The 22512-nt window shown below is 39.4% G+C and overlaps 1 protein-coding gene across 1 annotated transcript in view; it reads right to left on the reverse strand.

Annotated features, from left to right (window-relative positions):
* LOC141439905 (AP-3 complex subunit beta-2-like) overlaps positions 1-21930 on the reverse strand; it is a 43011-nt gene extending 21081 nt beyond the window's left edge. Inside the window, exons 1-12 of the mRNA XM_074104357.1 lie at positions 21698-21930; positions 21031-21138; positions 19752-19890; positions 17855-18015; positions 13968-14111; positions 12796-12901; positions 11768-11966; positions 10542-10651; positions 9094-9252; positions 6864-6972; positions 5868-5976; positions 3254-3365 (exon numbers count right to left, since the gene is read on the reverse strand). Coding sequence (XP_073960458.1) covers positions 3254-3365; positions 5868-5976; positions 6864-6972; positions 9094-9252; positions 10542-10651; positions 11768-11966; positions 12796-12901; positions 13968-14111; positions 17855-18015; positions 19752-19890; positions 21031-21138; positions 21698-21804 — 1563 coding nt within the window. The 5' untranslated portion in view covers positions 21805-21930. The remainder of the gene's footprint in view (positions 1-3253; positions 3366-5867; positions 5977-6863; positions 6973-9093; positions 9253-10541; positions 10652-11767; positions 11967-12795; positions 12902-13967; positions 14112-17854; positions 18016-19751; positions 19891-21030; positions 21139-21697) is intronic.
* Between the last annotated feature and the right edge of the window lie 582 nt (positions 21931-22512).

A 22512-nucleotide genomic window follows, 5' to 3' on the forward strand; every position in this document is an offset into this window, starting at 1 on the left:
AAAAAATACAACCGAATTGATAACCTCCTCCTTTTTTCTGAAGTCAGTTAAGCTCAGGCTTCTAATAGACTCTCGTTAATAATCCTCTTTTTACAGCCCTTAATGCACAATGTACTTTTGTGTCAATATTAGTTCCAATTCCAAATATTACCCGCTATGATCCTGTTACAACAAGGCCATAGTCGGTAGGAAAATACAAACTGAAATATAGATGCACAGAAAAACCAGAAAAAGAGACCAGCGTTCTCAGCATGACAGAGGTGTCAACTTCTAGATTTTTTCTCGCCTGCTTGCCTAAATATCAAAATTTTCCAGGCGTTACTCCAAACAGGGGACAGGGGGTCCTGTCAAAAATCAGCAATTTGTATTCAATCAGTGTTCTATCAATGTCGTATGTATACAAACACCTCTATATTATGTTTGAGTTTTCTAATAATTTTATCATATTTATGAGTTAAACGCTAATAACCAATAACAAATTTTAACAACAACAGTTTGTATATGACACTAAAAACACCGATTGAATACAGAACTAGGCCACGGATGTCCCTTATTTTTAATAGGAAGTACCACCTACAAAACTTTGATATTTCGGCAAGTAGTAGGTCAATGTATGGTTAATTCTTAGAAAAAAAGTTAGAGGTGTCACTACTTCAAAACCAAATAAAATAAATGTCTTTTTATTTGGTCTTTTTTTTAAATTTATATGATTTTTGAGTGGCGATGTAAATCTATATAAAGAACAACTTTAAAATTTGAAACAAATCGCTTGATTACATACTGATAATAAATACATTAAAAAAACAAAAGTCAAGAACTGACACAAGTAGGATATTCATACTCAACATAAATATTCTTGGAGATACGAGTACTCGCAGAAAAAACTGTGCCCATTTGATAAAAGGGACGGCTTACTAGAAAAACCAAACTATGAACTGTTACCTAACGACTAAATGCAATCACTTTGTCTGAATTAATAAATTATTTACTATTTTAATTGTACTTTAGATTTATAAAACTGGAGTTCCAAGAGTGGAGAAATTACGTATAAAGAAAGAAAGAAGGATATTTTATTAACACTAATACAAAAAGCACAAAGTGCAGTATTTGAACCTGTAAGTGAGAACTTTTTCTACTATTATAACGCATGCGGGCAATGTTGTCTAAATAACTTTGCCCGTTATAAAATTCAATCAATAAGTTACTTTGCCCAACGATTAATAAAGTAAATATTTGTTTTATATAAGTCATGTTATTTAGTGGGTGTCTCAAAATAATGTAGGTACTTACTGTACTAAAATAGTGCTTGTGTAGTGTAGATGTATCATCATCTGGTTCAGAGACCTCAGTGCGTTTTTTTACTGTAGAACATGTTAATCCAGGGTATTTATTACCTGTATGGCAAATTTCATGCAAATCCGTTCAGTAGTTTCTACGTGAAAGAGTAACAAACATCCATCCATCGCCATACTTAAAAAAAATGTTTAGATTTTTTTTTGTATTTTGATTACTTATGTTTTAGAACATTTTTTGCTGTGGTTTACGAGTTATTTACGAAAAACTAAATGGGACTTTTACACAAACTCCTCCCCACCCGTTAGCTCTACCCCCACCCATCAGTACCTACTTTTAGTATGTGGTCTTAAACACCATCCCCTACAACTATGCCAAAATTGACTTATACGCGAGATTTCCCCGGAGAGGCAGTTTTTGGTCTTCGTTGGGTAGGCTATATACTCGTATCAGACACGTATTAAGTTTGAACACATGTCCTATATTCCTACTATGGTAGTTATCAGTTTATAAGTAATAGACAAAATATGGAGCCAATAAAACTATTTAGACTACTAACCAATTTTTCTGTACTTACCTAATTCTTGTAATAAACAACACACTTACTTTACAACTTCTGACATCTTCTGACATGTTGTCTGTCATTGTACGAGTATGAGGGCTTCTTGTTTTTTTTGTGCGTTATTTAATTTATTTCTCGGTGTTGACTATCCTAAAACACCTTAAATACCCAAAATACAGTGATAACGTAATTTAATAATAATTTCCTTACTCATAGATTGAGTGTTATGAAAGAAGTGTAAATGTAAAAGTTTTTTTTCGTAAATGAATTTTGTGGAGAAAAGCGACGCAGGTCAATCAGGCAGAGCACCTAAGCGCTCACTGTTTCTCTGCGTTGAAGTGACAGAGAAGCAATATGTCGTCGGCGTGGCGTAAGTCTTTGCTCATCAAAAATTTGGAAATAAAATAAATGCAAAGAAATTAAGATTTAGATTTAAGAAATAACACGACAGATATTATTATTACGTTTTGTTTGTAAATCAGACTTAGTAATTTGATTATAGTGTCTTTATAAATAACGGAGTATTTTTGGTTTCTAAATCAAAGTAAGAGCTCACTTTGGCAATAAAATCTATCGAGCCAAATTAATTTAATCGTGTTTTGAAAGCAACGACTAACTCAGGAATACGATCAAGATTATCGTAATATTTTTTTTATTGCCACGAAGTACACCAATTTTATACCACGTCTGTTTAAAAATAGCAGTGAGTTGCGTAGGTCGCCTCTTAAGGAGTTGAATTAAGGTTGATGTGAAGTTGTGTTTATAAAATATGCTAGTCTTATTTTGATCTCAATATTTTTCTACTTAGTTCGGCTTATTTACATTTTATAATTTACAAATGTTAATGGTAGTGCCATCTATTGCTGTTTTTTATTATTAAATATAGCTTGTATGATGTCTAACAACTGGTAGCATGGTGTACGGTTGTGTCACTCTGAAGATGAGCTCTGGTTGAGTTCGAAACGCGTCAGTGTAGTGTGGTGGTGGTGATAGATGGGTTTGTGTGATTTGTGTGTGTTCTTACAGTGTGGAGGTGGAGAAACTGCATGAACACGCATATTTTGCATAAGCTTAGCTATCGTAAGGTCGCGGGTGAGCAAGGAAATTATTTTAGTTCATTAATAATGGTTCACATATTTCACCATCATCTGGCATGCAAAATGTGATAAATTACAATCATTATTTTCGGAACGACGAATCGATAGTGTATGTCAAGATCGTTAACGATTTACTTCATCGAAGACGATGTCAGGATCGCAACAAAAACCCATGCATTCATGAATATCGTAACGATGAATCGACAGTGTATAGCTCTTTACGATCAACCGTCACGATTTTCTTCAGATCGATCGTACAGACGAGTCGTCCCGTATATGGGGCCCTTAATACCACACGCACCTGGTCCGCGAAGTTGGTAGCCATGTGCGCCAAGATGGCGGCGGCGCGCGGGTGGTCCGCGCCGTGCTCCGCCACCAGCCACACGGCCGCCGCACGCGCCGACGGGGCCAGTCTGCGCACAATCCACATCATGCGGGATTAAGGGTCACAGCTCATTAGAGCCACCCGGCACCCGACAAGCACCGCCTCGACTTGGCATCCACTCGTTGTCGGCAAGTGGTCCACGCGCGGACGGCGCGTTCACAACGAGTGGACCTCGCGCAGTCCATGAATTTCCCAGTAGAGGGGATGAAGGGGGGGTGGAGAGCGCCGCATCGCATAAGCGTGCGGGCAGCGAGTGGTCCACTCGCCGTCCGCGCGTGGGAACCTCGCGAGTGAGACGACCCGTTGACGCTACGGAGTTGATGTAGTGAGCGCATGCCCATACAAATCTATATGAAGGATAGGTACTAACCGCTCGAGCCGGGTGGCTGTAATGAGCTGTGACCTTAATACCGCATTTAAGCGGGAATTAAACTCCCGCCTCGTCTCGTATCTCGGCCCGCGGCTCGCGTGATCGACGGTAAATGAGCTTTCTGTTTACACTCTCGTGGCGAGTTCAGTTTCATTTACACTCGCGTACGAGTCGCAAAACTAAGGGGCTGTTTCACCATCCATTGATTAGTGTTAACTGGCGGTTAGGTGTGATGCCGTCTCTATTTGTTTTGTTGGAATAGACGGAGACGGCATCACATTTAACCGTCGGTTAACGCTAATCAATGGATGGTGAAACAGCCCCTTAGTGGCACGAGTCAAAGGACCGCGCGACGAACGCGAGCTTGCTGTTAATATTCGCGCTCTCGCTTCATTCGAGTTTGAACGTTGAGCCGCGCAGGCAGCTCAAAGACAACTGAACTCGCCACGAGAGTGTAAACGGGAAGTTCATTTACCATCGATCACGCGAGCCGCGGCCCGAGGTACGAGACGAGGCGCGAGGCGCGAGTGTAAATCTCGTATTACAATACAATTACTACAGGGTGTAATCATTAAATGTAGGCTGGCGATTATTTCGTAAATATACCAGTATTCCGTAAGTATAGGAGTAGAAATACTTCATTCTTTGATTAAATTTATCTGACGCATAAATGTGACGTCATCTCTGTTTGTTTTATTCGACTAGACAGAGACGGCATCACATTTATCCGTCAAATAAAATTAATCAATGGGTTGTGAAACAGCTCCTTGGAAGGCTCCAAAAGTCCAGACGAAGCCCTCGCGCGCTTTCACAGCGAGAGCATTTGGACGGGGTGAATGTAAAGGCTGATCAGGAATATAAAAAACCTGACGCGAGGGCAGCATTTCTACGTTTTACGTTGCAACATTCTTTACACTTACTATACGATACCTACCAGTCATATTGACAACGGTGTCGGTGATGTTCTAATCCTTCAGACTTTTCCTATGACAAATACTTTTATACATTCTGAATTATTTTCCTTCCAAGGCTATGGATAAACTTCGGAATTTTAACGCGCAAAAATACAAAATAACACTTTAAAATGCCACGCGCAAACAACGTGAAACTTTGACAGCAATAGACAGATGACATTCGAATTTAGTGTTACCAGTGCAAGAAATTAGTTCTATTGGTTTTCAGCAATTGGTGAGGTTTTTTATAATTCTGGTCAGTCTTTAGCTCTAGTAGGTACCTCGGGAAAGCGCGAGTGCCCTCCGCGCGCAAAACGCTCCGTCTGGACACTGGACAGGGTGTTAGGCCGGCCTCACACAGCCGGAATAGCTCTCTGAATACATAATATGAATTCCGGTAGATTGCCTCACACGTGTCTTAATAAATCAGATTAATCAGTAGTCGGTAGATATTTCTACGATAGATCCACAAGTCGCAACACGTCTTTACTGTACAAATTGTACTGACAACTGAGACAATTCATAATCTGATTTCAGTATGTGTGTGCGGTCATCTAAAAATATATGGAAAGCCGTGCGTTCTGAATTCATATCGAAAATACAAACTGAGACATGGATGCACAGAAAAACCAGAAAAAGAGACCAGCGCTGGGAATCGAACCCAGGTCCTCAGCAATCCGTGCTGGGTGCTATAACCCCTACACCCCCGCTGGACAGGAATCTAGACACGAATTTTTCCTATGCATACATATCTCAGGTTGCTTATTTCTACTACGCTACTTATGCAGCAGCACTAGCGACATCTATTTTCCGCTCTCATCGAGAGACGTCACACTCTTTCGGAACCAACCGCTCACCCAGACAAGAGATGTCGCTACTTAGCAATCAAATTATGATTGATTTTTTGGAGTCTTTTGGTATTTTTTATTTCAACTCCAAATTTGTTACGTTTAATAAAATAAAAACCAGAAAAAGAGACCAGCGCTGGGAATCGAACCCAGGTCCTCAAAATTCATAATCTTAAAAATTAAGAATCGGAATTCATAACGCTCGTCAGTGTCATTCTGACAGATCAATCTGTAAAAATCAGAATGTGTGTGGTGAATAATGAAATTGTATGCCTTTCCGTGCTTTCTGAATTCAGAGAGCTATTCCGGCTGTGTGAGGCCGGCCTTGGTGTGTTAATACACGTAAAGTGTGTGGTGACCTATCTGAGCGCAGCAGTTTGGCGGCGCGGGCGACGGCGGCGCGGGGGGACGCCGCCCCGCCCCCCACCACGCGCTTCACCACCACCACCGCCTCGCACACCACCCACTCTGCACACACGTACAAAACACATCATCAGCCACCGGAACACGTCCACTGCTGAACAAAGACCACAATGAACCCGCCGCTCGCTTCTACCGGTTGCCCGCGACTCTCGCGATGTCGTCCGTCCACCTGTGGCAGGTCTATCAACGCTTCGCCTTCCGGTTCGTGGCAGACACTCGAGGATTGTTTCCCTAGCGGTTCCTTATTACTAACTAGAGTTTACCCGCGGTTTCGCACGCGTAAACTATTCGATCTGGTAGTTACAATTAAAATTCTGGGATTTCACTAAATTCCCTAGGGAAATCCCAAAATTTATATCGTGATCTTCATTGAGGTTGCGTTAAAAACAACTTTACTGTACAGAATTTCATGATTCTAAACCCAGCGGTTGAAATCTCAAGATTTTATCCCTATTCCGTGGAATTTGGATTTATTCTTTCTTTCTTTCAGATTCGAGCTGGGGCTCAAACCCTTTAAGTTTTTCGGATTTTATATGCAAAATTAAATTTAAAATTTACCATGATTTACGGTAGAGAAAAACATCGTGAGGAAATCTACACACACCTGCGCAAAAATTTAACGGTGTAAGTGTGAAGTTTCCAACTTTGAAAGATGGATACTGCCCTCTTAAATAAAAGGTGATATCTCAATAAAAACAATACTTCTTATTTATTTACCTACTTTACACCATCTGATGAAAAATATCTTATCAACATCATCATCAGCCGGAACGCCACAATGAACGACAACTCACCACTTGCATCCACCGATTGCCTGCAACTTTAAAAATGATTTTTCCTTGAGGGCAGTATCCATCGAGATGACAGATAATGCTTCTATGCTTCGTTTCCGCAAGAAATATACTCGTACAACAACTAAATAGTTAACTCACCGTCTTTACTGCTTAGTAGCCGGAGCAATCCGTTGAGGCAGGTCTCGGCCTCGCCTTGTATGGCGACCGCCAAGCGCCCTATGGCTTGTATGGTGGCCCCAGCAAACACCTAAAAACAATCATCATCAGCCTACAGCAGTCCACTGCTGGACACAGGCCTCTTCCATAGCGCGCCATAACACACTGTCTTCAGCCCCTCGCATCCATCCGCCGCCAGCAACCCTCTTAAGGTCGTCCGTCCGTGCCTTAGGACCTACACTACGTTTTCCCGTCCGTGGTCTCCATTCGAGCACTCGTCTGCTCCACCGTTCATCGGTCCTGTGACAGACGTGGCCAGCCCAACGCCACTTCAGCGAACTAATTATCTAAGCAACGTCGGTGCCTTTCGTTCTTTGCCGGATAATGTGATTTCGGATTTTATAAACACAACAATAATAATAAAAAATACGGTATTTGACTATTTTGTATATGTTTTATAAATCAAAACTACACAATGCCTGTTATCGAATAGAAAAACAAATTTTAAGCTACCTTTACAAATAACAAAGTTATAAAGGTTTGAAATTCAAGATTAGACAGAGAAAGACATACTGGCATGTGACGTCACACGCCAGTACCACCATACTTGCTGCATAGAGAAAAGCGTTTGAGAAAGAGACAGGTATATAGATTTTTCAATAAATCACTATAAATCCAATTTTCAACCGATTTAAATTTTCTCTTCGCTAAACATTATCTGTTTATCTATATTTTCATAATAATATTAAGATATGGCAAAATCAGGAGTACTAAATACTGTACCTATTCAGTCGTTACAGGTCGATCCACAAGACTTTCAGTCACTCATTCGTGCCAGCTTTAGTGAATCACCCTGTAGCGGAGTCCATCAATGAGCAGAGTGGAATTTCAATGAGCAAAAACTGTTTTTTTTTCCGCATAGTAGACATAGTCTAAGATTCCTTTAAAATAAAAATAATAACTTGCGCCCTACGGGATTCGAAGAGTTCGTTCAGCGAACGTACTCATAATATTAATGCCGATCGAGGAAAACAATGAATTTCAGTACATTTATCGTACTCCTAGACACATTAGTGTTAAAATTATTATTCACCATGCCCAGTCCGACAAATTGAATCATAACCCAGGGTGAAACCTTTGTGCTACTAATATCATATCGAAAATATAAACTGAAACATAGATGCACAGAAAAACCAGAAAGAGACCAGCGCTAGGTATCGAACCCAGGTAATCAGCATTCCGTGCTGCGTGCTATACCTCTACACCACCACTGGACAGAAGTACAAACACAAATTTCTCCTATGCACCACATATCTCAGCTTGTGTGTTTTCTTATTTAGTCACTTAAGCAGCGACACTAGCGACATCTATGTTGTAGCCCTCGCCGAGAAACTTTCAACACTCCATTGGAACTAACTGCTCACCCGGACAAGAGATGTCGCTATTAATACTACTATTAATATTACTAATATCATGTTGACATCTCATACATCAAGGAAATCATAATCAAATGAAAACCCTAGACCAGTTTTTAGAGACGTCAAAGACGAACCTAAATATGCAAATTTCGTATATGTTAGATCTTTCAAGTCAATAGAAATACGAAATAAGTGTTTTTTCAGACAATGTTTAAAAAAAAACTACAAAATTATGTATTCATTTTTTTTAAAATCCGGTAGACAAAAATGGAGATAAAAGATTGGAGAGCCGATAGCAGTTTGACTTATAATTCTATCTGTGGTGCAAAAGTAGGAGATACGATTCAAAACTTGTCAAAAATCGATGAAAACCTCGAGTAGCCCCTTAACAGTTTCCACCCTGGGCCAAGATTAAATTTGTTCGACTGTACAAAAATTACTCGTATACCTTATCCTATGTATGTAGGGATTTTGCAGGTGGTAGGACCTTGTGCAAGGTCCGCCCGGATTGCTACCACCATCTTGCTCGCTAATCCTGCCGTGAAGCAGCAGTGCTTGCACTGTTGTGTTTCGGCGTGGAGAGTAAGACAGCCGGTGAAATTACTGGCACTTGAGGTAACCCATCTTAGGCCTCTAGGTTGGCATCGCATCTGCAATCCCCCTGGTGTTGCAGGTGTCTATGGGCGGTGGTGATCTCTTACCATCAGGAGACCCACTTGCTCGTTTTCCATCCAGTCGAATAAAAAAAAATGTAGGGATGTTTGTTTTTGTGATATAGAAGGTCGTAACGTTACCTTGTCGGAGCAAGTGACGTAAGTCTGGAACTCCCTCAGCACCACGGCGGCGCTGGACTCAGTGGCCAAGTTGGTCAGGATTTCCAATTTGAGGAGCTTCAGGTGAGTCGGGTCCGAGTTGCGGACAAAGAACGACTTTAGGAAAGGCTCGAATAGCGTCTGGAAACAGATCAAAACTTGAACTAAAATAATTTCCTTGCTCACCCGCGACCTTATGACAGCTAAGCTTATGCAAAATATGCGTGTTCATGCAGTTCCTCCACCTCCACACTGTAAGAACACACACAAATCACACAAACCCATCTATCACCACCACCACACTACACTGACGCACAGTGACAAGTTAAAACGGTGGTTGTGGTTCGTTAGTCTAACAACTGGTAGCATGGTGTACGGTTGTGTCACTCTGAAGATGAGCTCTGGTTGAGTTCGAAACGCGTCAGTGTAGTGTGGTGGTGGTGATAGATGGGTTTGTGTGATTTGTGTGTGTTCTTACAGTGTGGAGGTGGAGGAACTGCATGAACACGCATGTTTTGCATAAGCTTAGCTATCGGAAGGTCGCGGGTGAGCAAGGAAATTATTTTAGTTCACTGATATGGACCTCCGCAAAGTAACGCCTGATTCAATAGATCAAAACTTGTCAAACGTATTACCATTAACCCTAAAAAAAGCTGCATTTTTCATTTTGGTTTCGCCATGTCTGTCTGTTTGTCCGTCAGCGACTTTGCTCAGGGACTATCAATGCTAGAAAGCTGTAATTTTGCACGAATATATATATGTACTCTGCCGACAAAAAGGGTACAGTAAAAAAAATTTTTTAGAGTACCTCCCATAGACGTAAATTGGGGGTGTTTTTTTTTCTCATCCAACCTTGTAGTGTGGGGTATCGTTGGATAGGTCTTTTAAAACCATTAGGGGGTTGCTAAAACGATTTTTCGATTCAATTATTTGTTTGCAAAATATTCAACTTGAAATTGAAAATTTTCATTAAAATCTAAACCAGTGAATGGAAAATTTAAAAAAAAATCAGGATGATAGTAAGTTTATCAAACTTACAAGGAAAACCATAACGGTTAAGTTTACTTGAGAATTATTAGTAGGTAGTTTATGAGTAAATAGCAGCCTAAGGTATAAAATATACCTTAACTTGGAATATTCCGTACAAAATACGAAATCCTTTGAAAAATATTACTTAATTATTTCGTAATGGCTACGGAACCCTATTTCGGGCGTGTCCGACACGCTCTTGGCCGGTTTTTGAAGTTGTATCTGTTAATAACTAACAGTCGGCTGGATAAGTTGTGGATGAGACCAACCCCCTGTTTCAGCATCCAATCACGTTTGTGGTATTTTGACTATAGATGTATAAGTAGAAGACTTATTCGAGTTACGTAAAATTTGTATTACTTAATAATATTAAAATTAATGATTGTTTAGCTTATACATACGCGTTTCTTGACAGTGAGCGACGCTATTGAGTTAAGGACGACACTTTGCACCTCGATGGGTGCCCTCAGAAGGCGGATCATAGCTTTGGCTACCGGCGTCAACTCTTGTGCTGCAAAACACATTAAAACTTGAGTCTAATAACCGCGTTCCCACTGAGCAAGGGAGGTAAACAATCTAGTTGCGTTATATATGATGTAAAAATGGTTATTATAATAAATATGTTTTTGGCAAAAAAAAATCATTTTTAATACTTTCTTTGCTGACTGTACTTTTTGTGACTGTATTTACATTGTCATATTACATTTTTGTACCAAATTTCAAGTTGATGCCATTTACCGACGAGGAGTTCCATCCTGCAGAGACGATCCTGGCCGGACCACCAGCAGTATTGTATTGTCACCAGATTTACATAAGTATGCTAAATTTAAAGTCAATCCGACCACTGGAAGTGGGTCAAATTCAACTTGCAAGATTTGACCCGCACATACATAGATACATACATTAAACATTATACATTGCAAGTTAAATAAAAGCTTTTAAAATAAAACACTGTAGATCGTTTATGAAAAAATATACCTTATTCACTAGTGCTTTTTATAGTTATTGAATAAAGATTTTGATTTTTCTGTTTTATTACCTAAAAATGATACAATGTGAGAACGTTTGCCTGCTTTCACAGCAGTTTCCCACAGATCTCCGCTAGTGGGTACAAAAAGGGGTCGAAATATCTTCTTTTATTTCTGGGATCTTGTCGCTTTTTTATTCTTTTTCTGCTCGACTTACTATTCCAATCAAATAAGCGACATAGAAGCCGTGGTGGCAGAGTGGTTTGACCTATGGCCTCTCAAGCAGAGCATCGTGGGTTCAAACCCCGACTCGCACCTCTGAGTTTTTCGAAATTCATGTGCGGAATTACATTTGTAATTTACCACGAGCTTTACGGTGAAGGAAAACATAGTGAGGAAACCTGCGAAGCAATTCAATGGTGTGTGTGAAGTTTCCAATCCGCACTGGGCCCGCGTGGGAACTACTGCCCAAGCCCTCTCATTCTGAGGGGAGGACTGTGCCCTGCAGTGGGACGTATATAGGCTGGGATGAGGGCTGCGACATAAGTCTTTATGAAGCAACCCGACATTATATATATAATTCGTAGGTTTACAGTGATAGTACCATTCGTACTGTATAACTCACTCGTTTTTCAACAGCCCCTTAATCTCTGGTTTACCTGGTCCCGCGTGGTAGAAGAGCTGCGCGACTGCGACCACGACGCCAGCGTTCCTGCTCTGCAGCAGCGGTTTGGCGGCGCGCAGCAGCAGACGGTGGTCGGGGTCGAGCGGGGCCGCGCGCTGCGGACGCTTCCGCGGGACGCCGCTAGTCTCGCTGTCTGACTCGTAGAACGGCTCGTCGCTGTCCGTTGAGTACGGCTGGTAACAAGCATACATTACAATATTCATATTCATTTATTCGCTTTAAACGTGGATTACAATGGTCTTAATCTAAGAGTTATAGCACACACTTAGCCAGTTCTAGCATGCGAATATTAGTATTGGATAATCATCATCCCAGCCTATATACGTCCCACTGCTGGGCACAGGCCTCCTCTCAGAACAAGAGGGCTTGGGCGGATTGGGAACTTCACACGCACCATTGAATTGCTTCGCAGGTTTGTGCGATATCCTCACGATGTTTTCCTTCACCGCAAAGCTTGTGGTAAATTTCAAATGTAATTCCGCACATGAATTTCGAAAAACTCAGAGGTGCGAGCCGGGGTTTTAACCCACGACCCTCTGCTTGAGAGGCGATAGGTCAAACTTAACTTAACTAGTTGTTGCCCGCGACTTCGTCCGCGTATTCGCTTGTCGCTATCCCGCGGGAGCTATGCAATTTTCCAGGATAAAAACTATCCTATGTAAAATTGGATAAAAATTGTAAAATCCTGCAGGTGGTAGGACCTAGTGCATGGTCCGCCCGGATTGCTACCACCATCTTGCTCGCTAATCCTGCCGTGAAGCAGCAGTGCTTGCACTGTTGTGTTTCGGCGTGGAGAGTGTTGCGGTGAAATTACTGGCACTTGAGGTATCCCATCTCAGCCCTCTAGGTTGGCAACGCATCTGCAAAACCCCTGGTGTTGCAGATGTTTATGGGCGGTGGTGATCTCTTACCATCAGGAGACCCACTTGCTCGTTTGCCATCCAGTCGAATAAAAAAAAAAAAAAAATTCTTTCTATAATTCTCAGCTATATTGTCAGTTACCTCATCATTCGGGTCGGGGAAGAAAGTCTTCGCGTAAACAGTAAGCACGTTGAGCAGCGTGAGTTGACCCCACTCGTCCACGTCGGCCAATAGCGAGCAGATTTTCCTAAAACGATAGCAGATTTCAACCAATGAGAAGCCAGCGCCAGTGTAAACTTCGTTTCGCTTCTAAGAATGGGATTATAAAAACACGGACAAACTGGTTTAAACATATAGCGTTATCGACTCTACTGTCGATTTTGAGCAAACTATTTTTAGGTAGGTACAATAATTGAAGAGAAAAGAGGGCAGGAGAGGCAGGGGAAGACCGAGACGTGCATTTATGGGTCAAGACGAAGAGAAGGTTGGCAGAGAGGCGTACAGAATGGCGATTACTCTGTAACAAGGCTTATCAACTTCTTGAGGAAGATTCATGTTTTGGTTCGTTTAAAAATTAAATTCAAAATATAAATTTTCGAATATTCACTGTGCTTTCCTATTCAGCACTGTTTTTACGTCAAAATTCATTCTTAGCGTTGCAGCCGTACTATCAAAACGTGCTTGTCTCTAAATATCTTATAACTTGGACGTTAAAATACCTATTCGTGCTTCTACTTACATAGTTCTCACAGTTCAGTCCTACAACATTTCTAACCCTTTTGGCTTATTTTACAACATCCAAATTTGTTAGTTTTTTTTACAAGCTTTTATTTAGTTTCACCTGTCCCATTGTCTGTCTGTCTGTAATCAAATCTTGCAAGTTAAATTCGACCAATTTCCAGTAGTTGAATTGACATGTTTGGTATATTTATGTAAGTTGCGTGACAAAACAATAATCTGATAATCTAATAATCTGGTAGTGACATCCTGGTAGCCTGGCCAGGATTGTCTCCTCAGGATGGAACTCTTCAACGGTTAATGGAATCGACTTGAAATTTGGTATGCAAATGTAGTTTGGGTGGCAATACAAGCACAGTCACCAAAAAGTACAGTCAGCAAAAAAGCTTGAATTAAAAATGAAATTTTTACCAAAAACTTATTTGTTACAGGTGCCTTCTGTCTTTCTTTAAAAACAAACATCCTTGAACATCATCTCCTGTGATAACTCCACCGACAAGAGCTAGGCCTTTAAATATATGACCATGATGACTTCTAGGTTTCCAGTTAGTTAATTAACAGTGCAGGGCATTTACCTGTAACTCCGATGTATGAGGCTCATGCGGTCAGGGCAGACTTCAGTGAAGGCCATGGCCGCCGACCCCACCACCAGAGGCGCCTTGTCGGACAGAAGCTTGTCTATAATGGCCACCAAGTCTTCCTTCTGCTCTGGATCAAGACTAGAAAAAATATCAAGTCATATTTCCTGGTAGCAAAATTTGCATTCACTTTTTCCTACTATGTTTTTTTGATGAAGCTTATTTTCACAATCGCATTTTTCCCAATTTTAATCGATACAGAAACAGAGTCAACGGAGCTCCTACTTTAATAGTGATGTGTGGTGATTTCAACACTAATATATTAGGTGACAAAAATGAAGCTCGTGATTTTGTGCAGTTACTGAATACATATAATCTTAAGTGCCACGTCAAAGAACCTACTCGTGTTACAAAACATAGCAGTACCTGTATAGACAATATTGTTAGCAATTTGGAACTCAAAAATGTAACCGTTATAGACCTTGCCATATCTGATCATACTCTACAGTTTGCCACTTTTCCAGCGGTTTTACAAAGGCGCGCTACGACTTTTTATAAATGGTCTAGAAAGTTGACACAATATAATCTTAATAGACTTATATCGAGTTTATATAATACATCGTGGGTTCCTGTGTATAATGCAAAAGATGTTGACACAGGCTTTAATATTTTTCATGACATAGTATTAATGAATTTTGATAAATACGTACCTAATACAAAAATTAAATTGAAATCTAAAGCTAAAGAGGACAAGGGATGGTTGACGGAAGGTATTAGAACATCTTGCAAAAGGAAAAGAGAATTATTCATACTGACTAAAAATAGCTCTGATGTAAACTTGTTAAAGCATTACAAATCGTATTGTGTCTTGCTAAAGCAAGTTATTACTTTAGCCAGAAAGAATCACACAGAGAGGAAAATTTCTGTCTCTAAAAATAAAGTGCGTGAAACTTGGAAAGTGATAAATGACAATATTAAAGGTTGTAAATCGCATGATTTAACTAGTTTAATAGGTCTATGTGATGGTGTAAAAACAGCAAACTCTATGACTGATGCGGCGAACTTATTTAATAATTACTTTAAATCTAATGTCACACAGAATTCAAGCAATCCTCCTGGTTCAAAGCCAGTACTACCTCCTTTTGGAACCACCTCCTTTTTTACTTTTCCAGTTGACAAAGATGAGTTGAGAAGTACTATCAAGGGGCTTAAAGATAAAAAGTCATGTGGTTATGATGAAATCTCTTCCAGTGTTATAAAGTATATCGCTGACTCAATATTAGAACCCCTCCTGTACTTAATTAATCTTTCTTTGACTGAGGGAAAATTCCCAACTAGGTTAAAGAAAGCTAATATAAAGCCAATACTTAAACAGGGTGACGAATTATGTGTTGATAATTACAGGCCAATTGCTCTCTTAACAATTTTCTCTAAGATTTTTGAAAAGATTATGGCAAATCGCCTATACTCTTATTTGATTGCAAACAAAATCTTAGCTCCTGAGCAATTTGGTTTCCAGAGGGGTGTATCTACTGCTGATGCATTATTTGAACTGTCCGATTACGTCTATGGTGCACTGAATCGACAAGAAAATGTTGTGGCCATTCTTTTGGATTTATCTAAGGCGTTCGATCATGTTGACCATGGCATAATGCTCGATATTTTGAATCGCTATGGCGTAAGAGGTATTTCAAACAAATGGTTTGAATCATACCTGAGACAACGGGAGCAATGTGTCTTAGTGTCAACCTTAAATCACAAATGTCGCACAATGTCTAGTATTAAATCTGACATCTCATGCATGGAATCTGGTGTGCCCCAGGGGAGCATACTGGGACCCATTTTATTTCTCTTGTATGTGAATTACCTACCAGAGCTATTGCCCAGCAAAATAATTATGTTCGCTGATGATATATCCATGTTATTTAAATTTAAGAGAAACGAAGTTGAAGACCTTAATAATTTAATTACAAATAACTTGTCCATTGTTGTCAATTGGTTAAGTACGCTTAATCTAACCGCAAACATAAATAAAACTAAGTGTCTCCATTTTAGAAATATTAGGACCAATAGTGTAAGGCTAGATATAAAATCAAATAACTTGTCGGTTCTGGCTGTAAATGAAGCTAAATTTTTGGGTGTTTACGTAGATGAAAACTTAAACTGGAAAAAGCATGTAGATTTTCTCTGTGGCAAACTCAGTAGTTTCACTTTTGCTCTGAAGCGCTTAAAAAACCTTTCTTCTGTAAAAGCGGCCTTACAGGCGTATCACGCGTTTTTCAAATCACACATTCTCTATGGATTGGCAGTATGGGGCAGTTGTACTGAAGTCCATCGGCTGTTTAAATTGCAAAAGAGATGTGTGCGTATTTTAAATGGCATCCAGTCAAACCGAGAGTCATGCAGAGCATCTTTTAAAAAACTAGGTTTGCCCACAATTCCAGCACTGTATGTTATAGAGCTCTGCAAACTAGTCTTTCGAAATGCAAATAAATTTCCTCCAAAAAACAATTTTAATAGCATCAGACTTAATTTGAGGTTTGCTTACGATGTCCGGGCCCCTATTGCTACGACAACCATCTACCAGCGCAGTGCTACTTACGTGGCTGCAAAAGTGTATAACACATTGCCTGTAGAAATTAAGTCACTCAAACACACAAAATTTTTGCCAGCTCTGAAAAAGTTTGTTATCGAGTTATGTCCATATAGCTTAAATGAATATTATAATTTTAACTGTTAGTTATTAAGTGAAATGTATCTAGCTACACCCACTGGGTAAAATTATATTGATTCTACCTGTATTGCATAACATCAGCATGTACCTTATACATATAATTTATGGCTTTATTAAATAAAATAAATTCTAAAATACTTATGTGTGGTATTAGACCATGGGGCCAATGCAAACTTAACATAAATGGAACCTACCTACGTTTCGGATTTCGGACGGTGACGGTGCGTAATCGCAGCGAGAATCGTATGCGCACCGTTTTTATCGCATGCTTTCCACACCGCTGCTTAAAATACGGAATCGCAGTGATGTGCCGTAAATGTCAGGACTTTAGCGAAATAGTCATGACGTTTTAGGCACGTCATTGCGATTCCGCACCGTTTGCGTATTTTAAGCAGCGGTGTGGAAAGCATACAAAAATCCGGCCAAAAGCGTGTCGGACAAGTTTAGGCATAAATACCTTAGGCTTCTATTTAAAAGTAAAACTACTAATAATTCTCAAGCAAACTTAGCCGTTATAGTTTTCCTCGAAAGTTTGATATACTTACTACCATCCTGAATTTTTTAGAGGGGGGGGGGACGCTCGATTTTAATGAAAATTTGCACTTTCAAGTTGAATATTTCGCAAACAAATCACTGAATTGAATAATTGTCTTAGCAAACCCCTAATGGTTTAAAAGACTTATCCAACGATACCGATACACACTATAGGGTTGGATAAAAAAAAACACCCACTTTACGTCTATGGGAGGTACCCTAAAAAAAATTTTTTTTTCAGTTTTTTATTGAAACATTTGTCGGCATAGTTTACATATATATATATATATATATATATATATATATATATATATCTGTGCAAAATTACAGCTTTCTAGCATTGATAGTCCCTGAGCAAAGCCGCAGACGGACGGACGGACAGACAGACAGATAGACATGGCGAAACTATAAGGGTTCCGTTTTTGCCATTTTGGCTCCGGAACCCTAAAAAACGGTGCGCATACGATGCGTCACCGCGATTCCGTACCGTCACCGTTCTTTAAGCAGCGGTGTAGTGTGACCGCCCCTTTAATCGACACAGAAACGTAGGTAGGTTACATTTGTGTTAAGTTTGCATTGGCCCCAAGGGCACCTCTCTAGTGGCGATAATCGGTACCTGTATAGTTTGGGTATGGCATGCGCCGCAGTCTTGCGCACGTAGGGGCTCATGTCTGCGGCGGAGTCCCGTATGGCCAGCATCACTATGGGCACTATCATGGGCACGCGGATGGACGACAGCACGCGGAGTGCGCCCGCGCGGATCAGCTGGTTTGGATCCTGAACGACATCATTATAAGGATAAGAAAAATATAAAGAAAGCAATCACTCCATAAGCCTTATACCAACACATAAAAATCCTGACACTCCGTCACGATAAGTATGCAGGCACGCACGCATGCACGCAAGCAAGCATGTACGCAAGCACGGACGCACTCGCGCATACTCACACACACACAAACGCTCCGCTTCCTTGTTGTTCGCGTCCGACCGAGGTTTGTCTAGGCCCCAGTCTAAAATCAGCGCTGGACCTTGATGTCCAGCGCATGCTGAGACCGGGACCCATTTTCGCACAGTATAATTTATGTTCAGTTTTTTTTTAAATTTACAAACATTTTTATCATTTTTATTATATTCTGTTCACGACAGGACACCAAAAAGGCCTCGCTCAGCATTGTATTGCCACATAATTATCTCTTTGACTTGTTAACTTTTATTTTCATATGTCTTTTGTACCCATCAGCCAAATTGGTCTATCAATTTTTAAACAAGTTCCTGTCAAATGAAGATGTTAAGATTAGTTTTTGGAGTCTTTTTGTATTTTTTATTTCAACTCCAAATTTCTTACTTTTACGGTCATCCCGTGAAATCTAACGACGAGCTGCTTAAGTGGGTAAGGGCGTCATGGACTGACTTATGTACCTAACGATAACATCCTACTTTAATGTACATGACTTTACAGTGACATAAATAAATAAATAAATAAATAAATAAATAAAGGTTAAAAAGCAGGCTGAAAAGTGTGGTGCATGGAAGAAATGTGTGTCTAGACTCCTGTCCAGTGGTGGTGTAGGGGCATGGCAGGCAGCACGGAATGCTGAGGACCTGGGTTCGATTCCCATCGCTGATCTCTTTTTCTGGGTTTTTTCAGTGCATCCATGTTTCAGTTTGTATTTTCGTTAAATGAAGATGTCGCTAAAATCGAACCTTTCAAGTTGACAGACATCTATTGGCATTATTGTTTTATGAATGAATGACATGCAAACGATATCAACTTTAGGATGGTAGACCACATACTTTGTCACTACTTTAAAAAAAAACTTGTACCTCAAAATCGATATTTTTTTCGAGTGAACTTTATGATCATTAGGTATGTCAAGGTTCAATTTTTTTGACATATTGATTTTAGATACGATTTTTTTTCAAAGTAGTTACGATTTGGCAAATGGTACATTAAAGAGTTATACAATATTTTGAAGGCCGGATAGCCCAGTGGTTAGACAATTTGACTATGATGCTTGAGATTTGAGGTTCGATCCCCGGTCAAGGCAGATCGTCATCATATCAGCCGCAGGATGTCCATTATTGGAGATAGGCTCCTACAGACCTCCAGTTGGTTCAGTTGGAAGCGGAATGTATCCACCGTAAACCCCTGATTTAACCACGCCATTCATCACGTTGGTGTCAGTTATTTGTATGAAAAATACGAATGATAGTTCTTGACTTCGATTTTTAATTATGTATGTATTATTACCTAGTACCCATAACACAAGCACTGCCTGTTGATTAGATGGAGACAGCATCACATTTATCTGTCAAATAAAATAAATCAATGGGTGGTGAAAGAACCCCAAGTGTACATAAAAGGATGTTTTTTTTTTATTCAACTCTATGGCAAACAAGCAAGTGGGTCTCCTGATGGTAAGAGATCACCGCCTATAAACATCTGCAACACCAGGGGTGATCGAAATTCAAAGTTGCATGAGGGTGAAAGCGCAGGACAAAGCTAATATAACCTTCAGCGCCCGTTGGAAGGTGCTGATGGAGAGCAGCGCCAAGTCCTGCTGTTCTTCGGCGTAGCGCACCAGATACACATAAACAAGCTTCTTCACTTCAATGTTCTTTGACACCACATTCTTCACCACCGCTGGGAATCTGTGGATTTGGAATTATTATCATATCAAAAAATAAAAAGTGTTCAAGCATGAGTCGGTCTTAGAGAAAACATTAAAAGTTTGTAAACAAAATTATAAATTATAATAATAACATGTGTCTTGTATGGGAACCCCTAACTGGACACTGTTATGCAATAGTGTGTCAAGTCCACCCTGATTAATTCTGCAATACAATGTCAACCCTCAGAAAATAATTTTAACAGCAATTGTATTGCAAAATGACAGTGGGTTGACTCAGCATTGTAAAACAGTGTCCCTTTTGATTTAATTTTCTTTTTATCATATTTTGTTGTAGCGGTAATAGAAATACACATCATATGTAAATTTCAGCTGTACAAATCCACTAAAAGTTGGGACTTGTGAAAGTTTTAAGGCAATTTCTTCAAGGTTCATCTCCTAAGCATGCTTGTGCAAGATTGCACCTTTTTGCAACTTATTAGAGCCATTTTTTTACCATTAAAACAAAAAGCATGATCAAAAGTCACACTTCAAAAAACCATAGACAGTAGTTTATTTATTAAAATCTGTGTTTTCTGTACAGCTTACTATGTGTTGGTAGTGCAGTAAAGAGTTATTGTATTGTATTTTAATGTAAAATGATCTAAAAAGTTTGCAAAAAGATGCAACTTTGCAAATTTGAGACAACCAGATGGCCTAGTGGTTAGAGAACATGACTATGAAGCTTAAGGTCCCGGGTTCGATTCCCGTGTCGGGGCAGATATTTGTATGAAAAATATGAATGTTTGTTCTCAGGTCTTGGATGTTTAATATGTATTTAAGTATGTATCTATCTATATAATTATATTTATCTGTTGCTTAGTACCCATAACACAAGCTTTGCTAAGCTTACTTTGGGACTAGGTCAATTGGTGTGAATTGTCCCGTGATATTTATTTATTATTTATTTATTTACAATGCTAATAGTATGCAAAGATTTTTCTAAGAAAGTGTATCACAGATGTCTCCTTACTTATTTGTGTTTGTTTACTTATTTTGAACAATAAAGTGTTTACATACATACATACTTATGGTACAGAATAACAACACATAGAAGTTGTTGACTCAAATAGCTTATTAGAAATAAGGTTCGTTAAAGCAAGGAGGAATACATTATACTTACAGATCAGATGCATCACGGCCTTTAGCAATCATCCCGATGATCCTTTTCATGGCCTCCAGCTTCAGGGAATCTTTAGAGCCATCCAACATAAGCTTGAGATCTTCATTTCTGTAACCCAAGATTAAATAAACTGTTAAGGCCCACCATATAATTATTTTATAAATTATTTTTGTTGATGTAAATTTAATCTGTTTCCAGAACAAATTCAAATAATAATTTTACTCTGTTACATTGTTGTAAATCCGTAATTCCCTTGAACTTATTGCGTACATTTGTGGTGTGAGGTTATCCTTATGGTAAATATCAAAATGAACATGATTCTGTAGACTACTTCTAGTTAATTTATTTAATCAGGTGTAACTTTGGGGAGGTCCATACCAATGAACTTAAAAACAATTATATTGCTCACATACAACCTCAGGTTATAGGTCGCGGGTGAGCAAAGTAATTGTTTTTAGTTCATAGACCAGTTCTAGTTACACTTAGGTAAAGGTTGGGCACAAAAATATGAGTTATACAGGCTCTGGTCTTAAGTTTTACAATGGTTTAACACAACTAAGCTATTTCAGCAATCAAATCAAGGTACAATAATATGCGAAATAGCATGATTAAAGAAAATAATCGCTTAATAGTACAATTAAACAGATATTATACGTGTATTACTTACTTTTTGTAGTCTGTTTGGAAGAACGCCCCCGATGCCGGATCGGTGGCCGGATATTCCACTTCACCCGTCACCACTTTGTCGTTATTATATGACGAATTACTCGTCATTTTTAATAATGAATTAAATTTCTTCAAACAAAATTGTTTTCACTTACAAAATAAGCTAAGAGAAAATTCTATCAGATGCTTGACGTTTGATTAGGAATAGAAAGTACTAATCAACCTGTTTGATACGATTTTATTCATACTATGCATCTAAATATAAACTCTTTCTAGTTATAATACAGTCAATATTTGCTTAACAGATTTCTAACTATCTTAAATAACAAGGGCGTAATGGGTAACTATCACTTGTCAATTGTGACGTTGCAAACGTAACGTCAAAATTGCGTTTAGTTGTTTCCATGTGTCCCTTTCACTCGCGTATTAAATGACGTAAGCTGCGGGACGGCAACATACGAAGTTAGTTCGAGTTTTGCACTTCGTGCGTGGTATAGGGCCAGATGGTTGTGACAACTAGAAATAATTTGCGTAGCTGCGACCATTTTCGCAAATATTTGGCAGCCCAATTAGTTCTAAAAAAGATCGGCCCCTGACTACATAAAAAGTAATAGAACAACTATAGTACAAAAAATTCACTCTCTCACAAAAACGGCGTTTAGGTATAAAGCGGCATTTATACCGCAAAAATGTGAAGAATAGAACATGGTACCTAGTAAATAAGACGACGTTCATTGGCCTAAGTAGTTCAAAACAAGTTCGGCGACCGCGTTAGGTCAACGACTCAGCAGGGCTACTACGAAACTCGAAACTCGA

The sequence above is a fragment of the Choristoneura fumiferana genome, chromosome 21 (genome assembly GCF_025370935.1).
Source record: "Choristoneura fumiferana chromosome 21, NRCan_CFum_1, whole genome shotgun sequence".
Lineage (NCBI taxonomy): Eukaryota > Metazoa > Arthropoda > Insecta > Lepidoptera > Tortricidae > Choristoneura > Choristoneura fumiferana.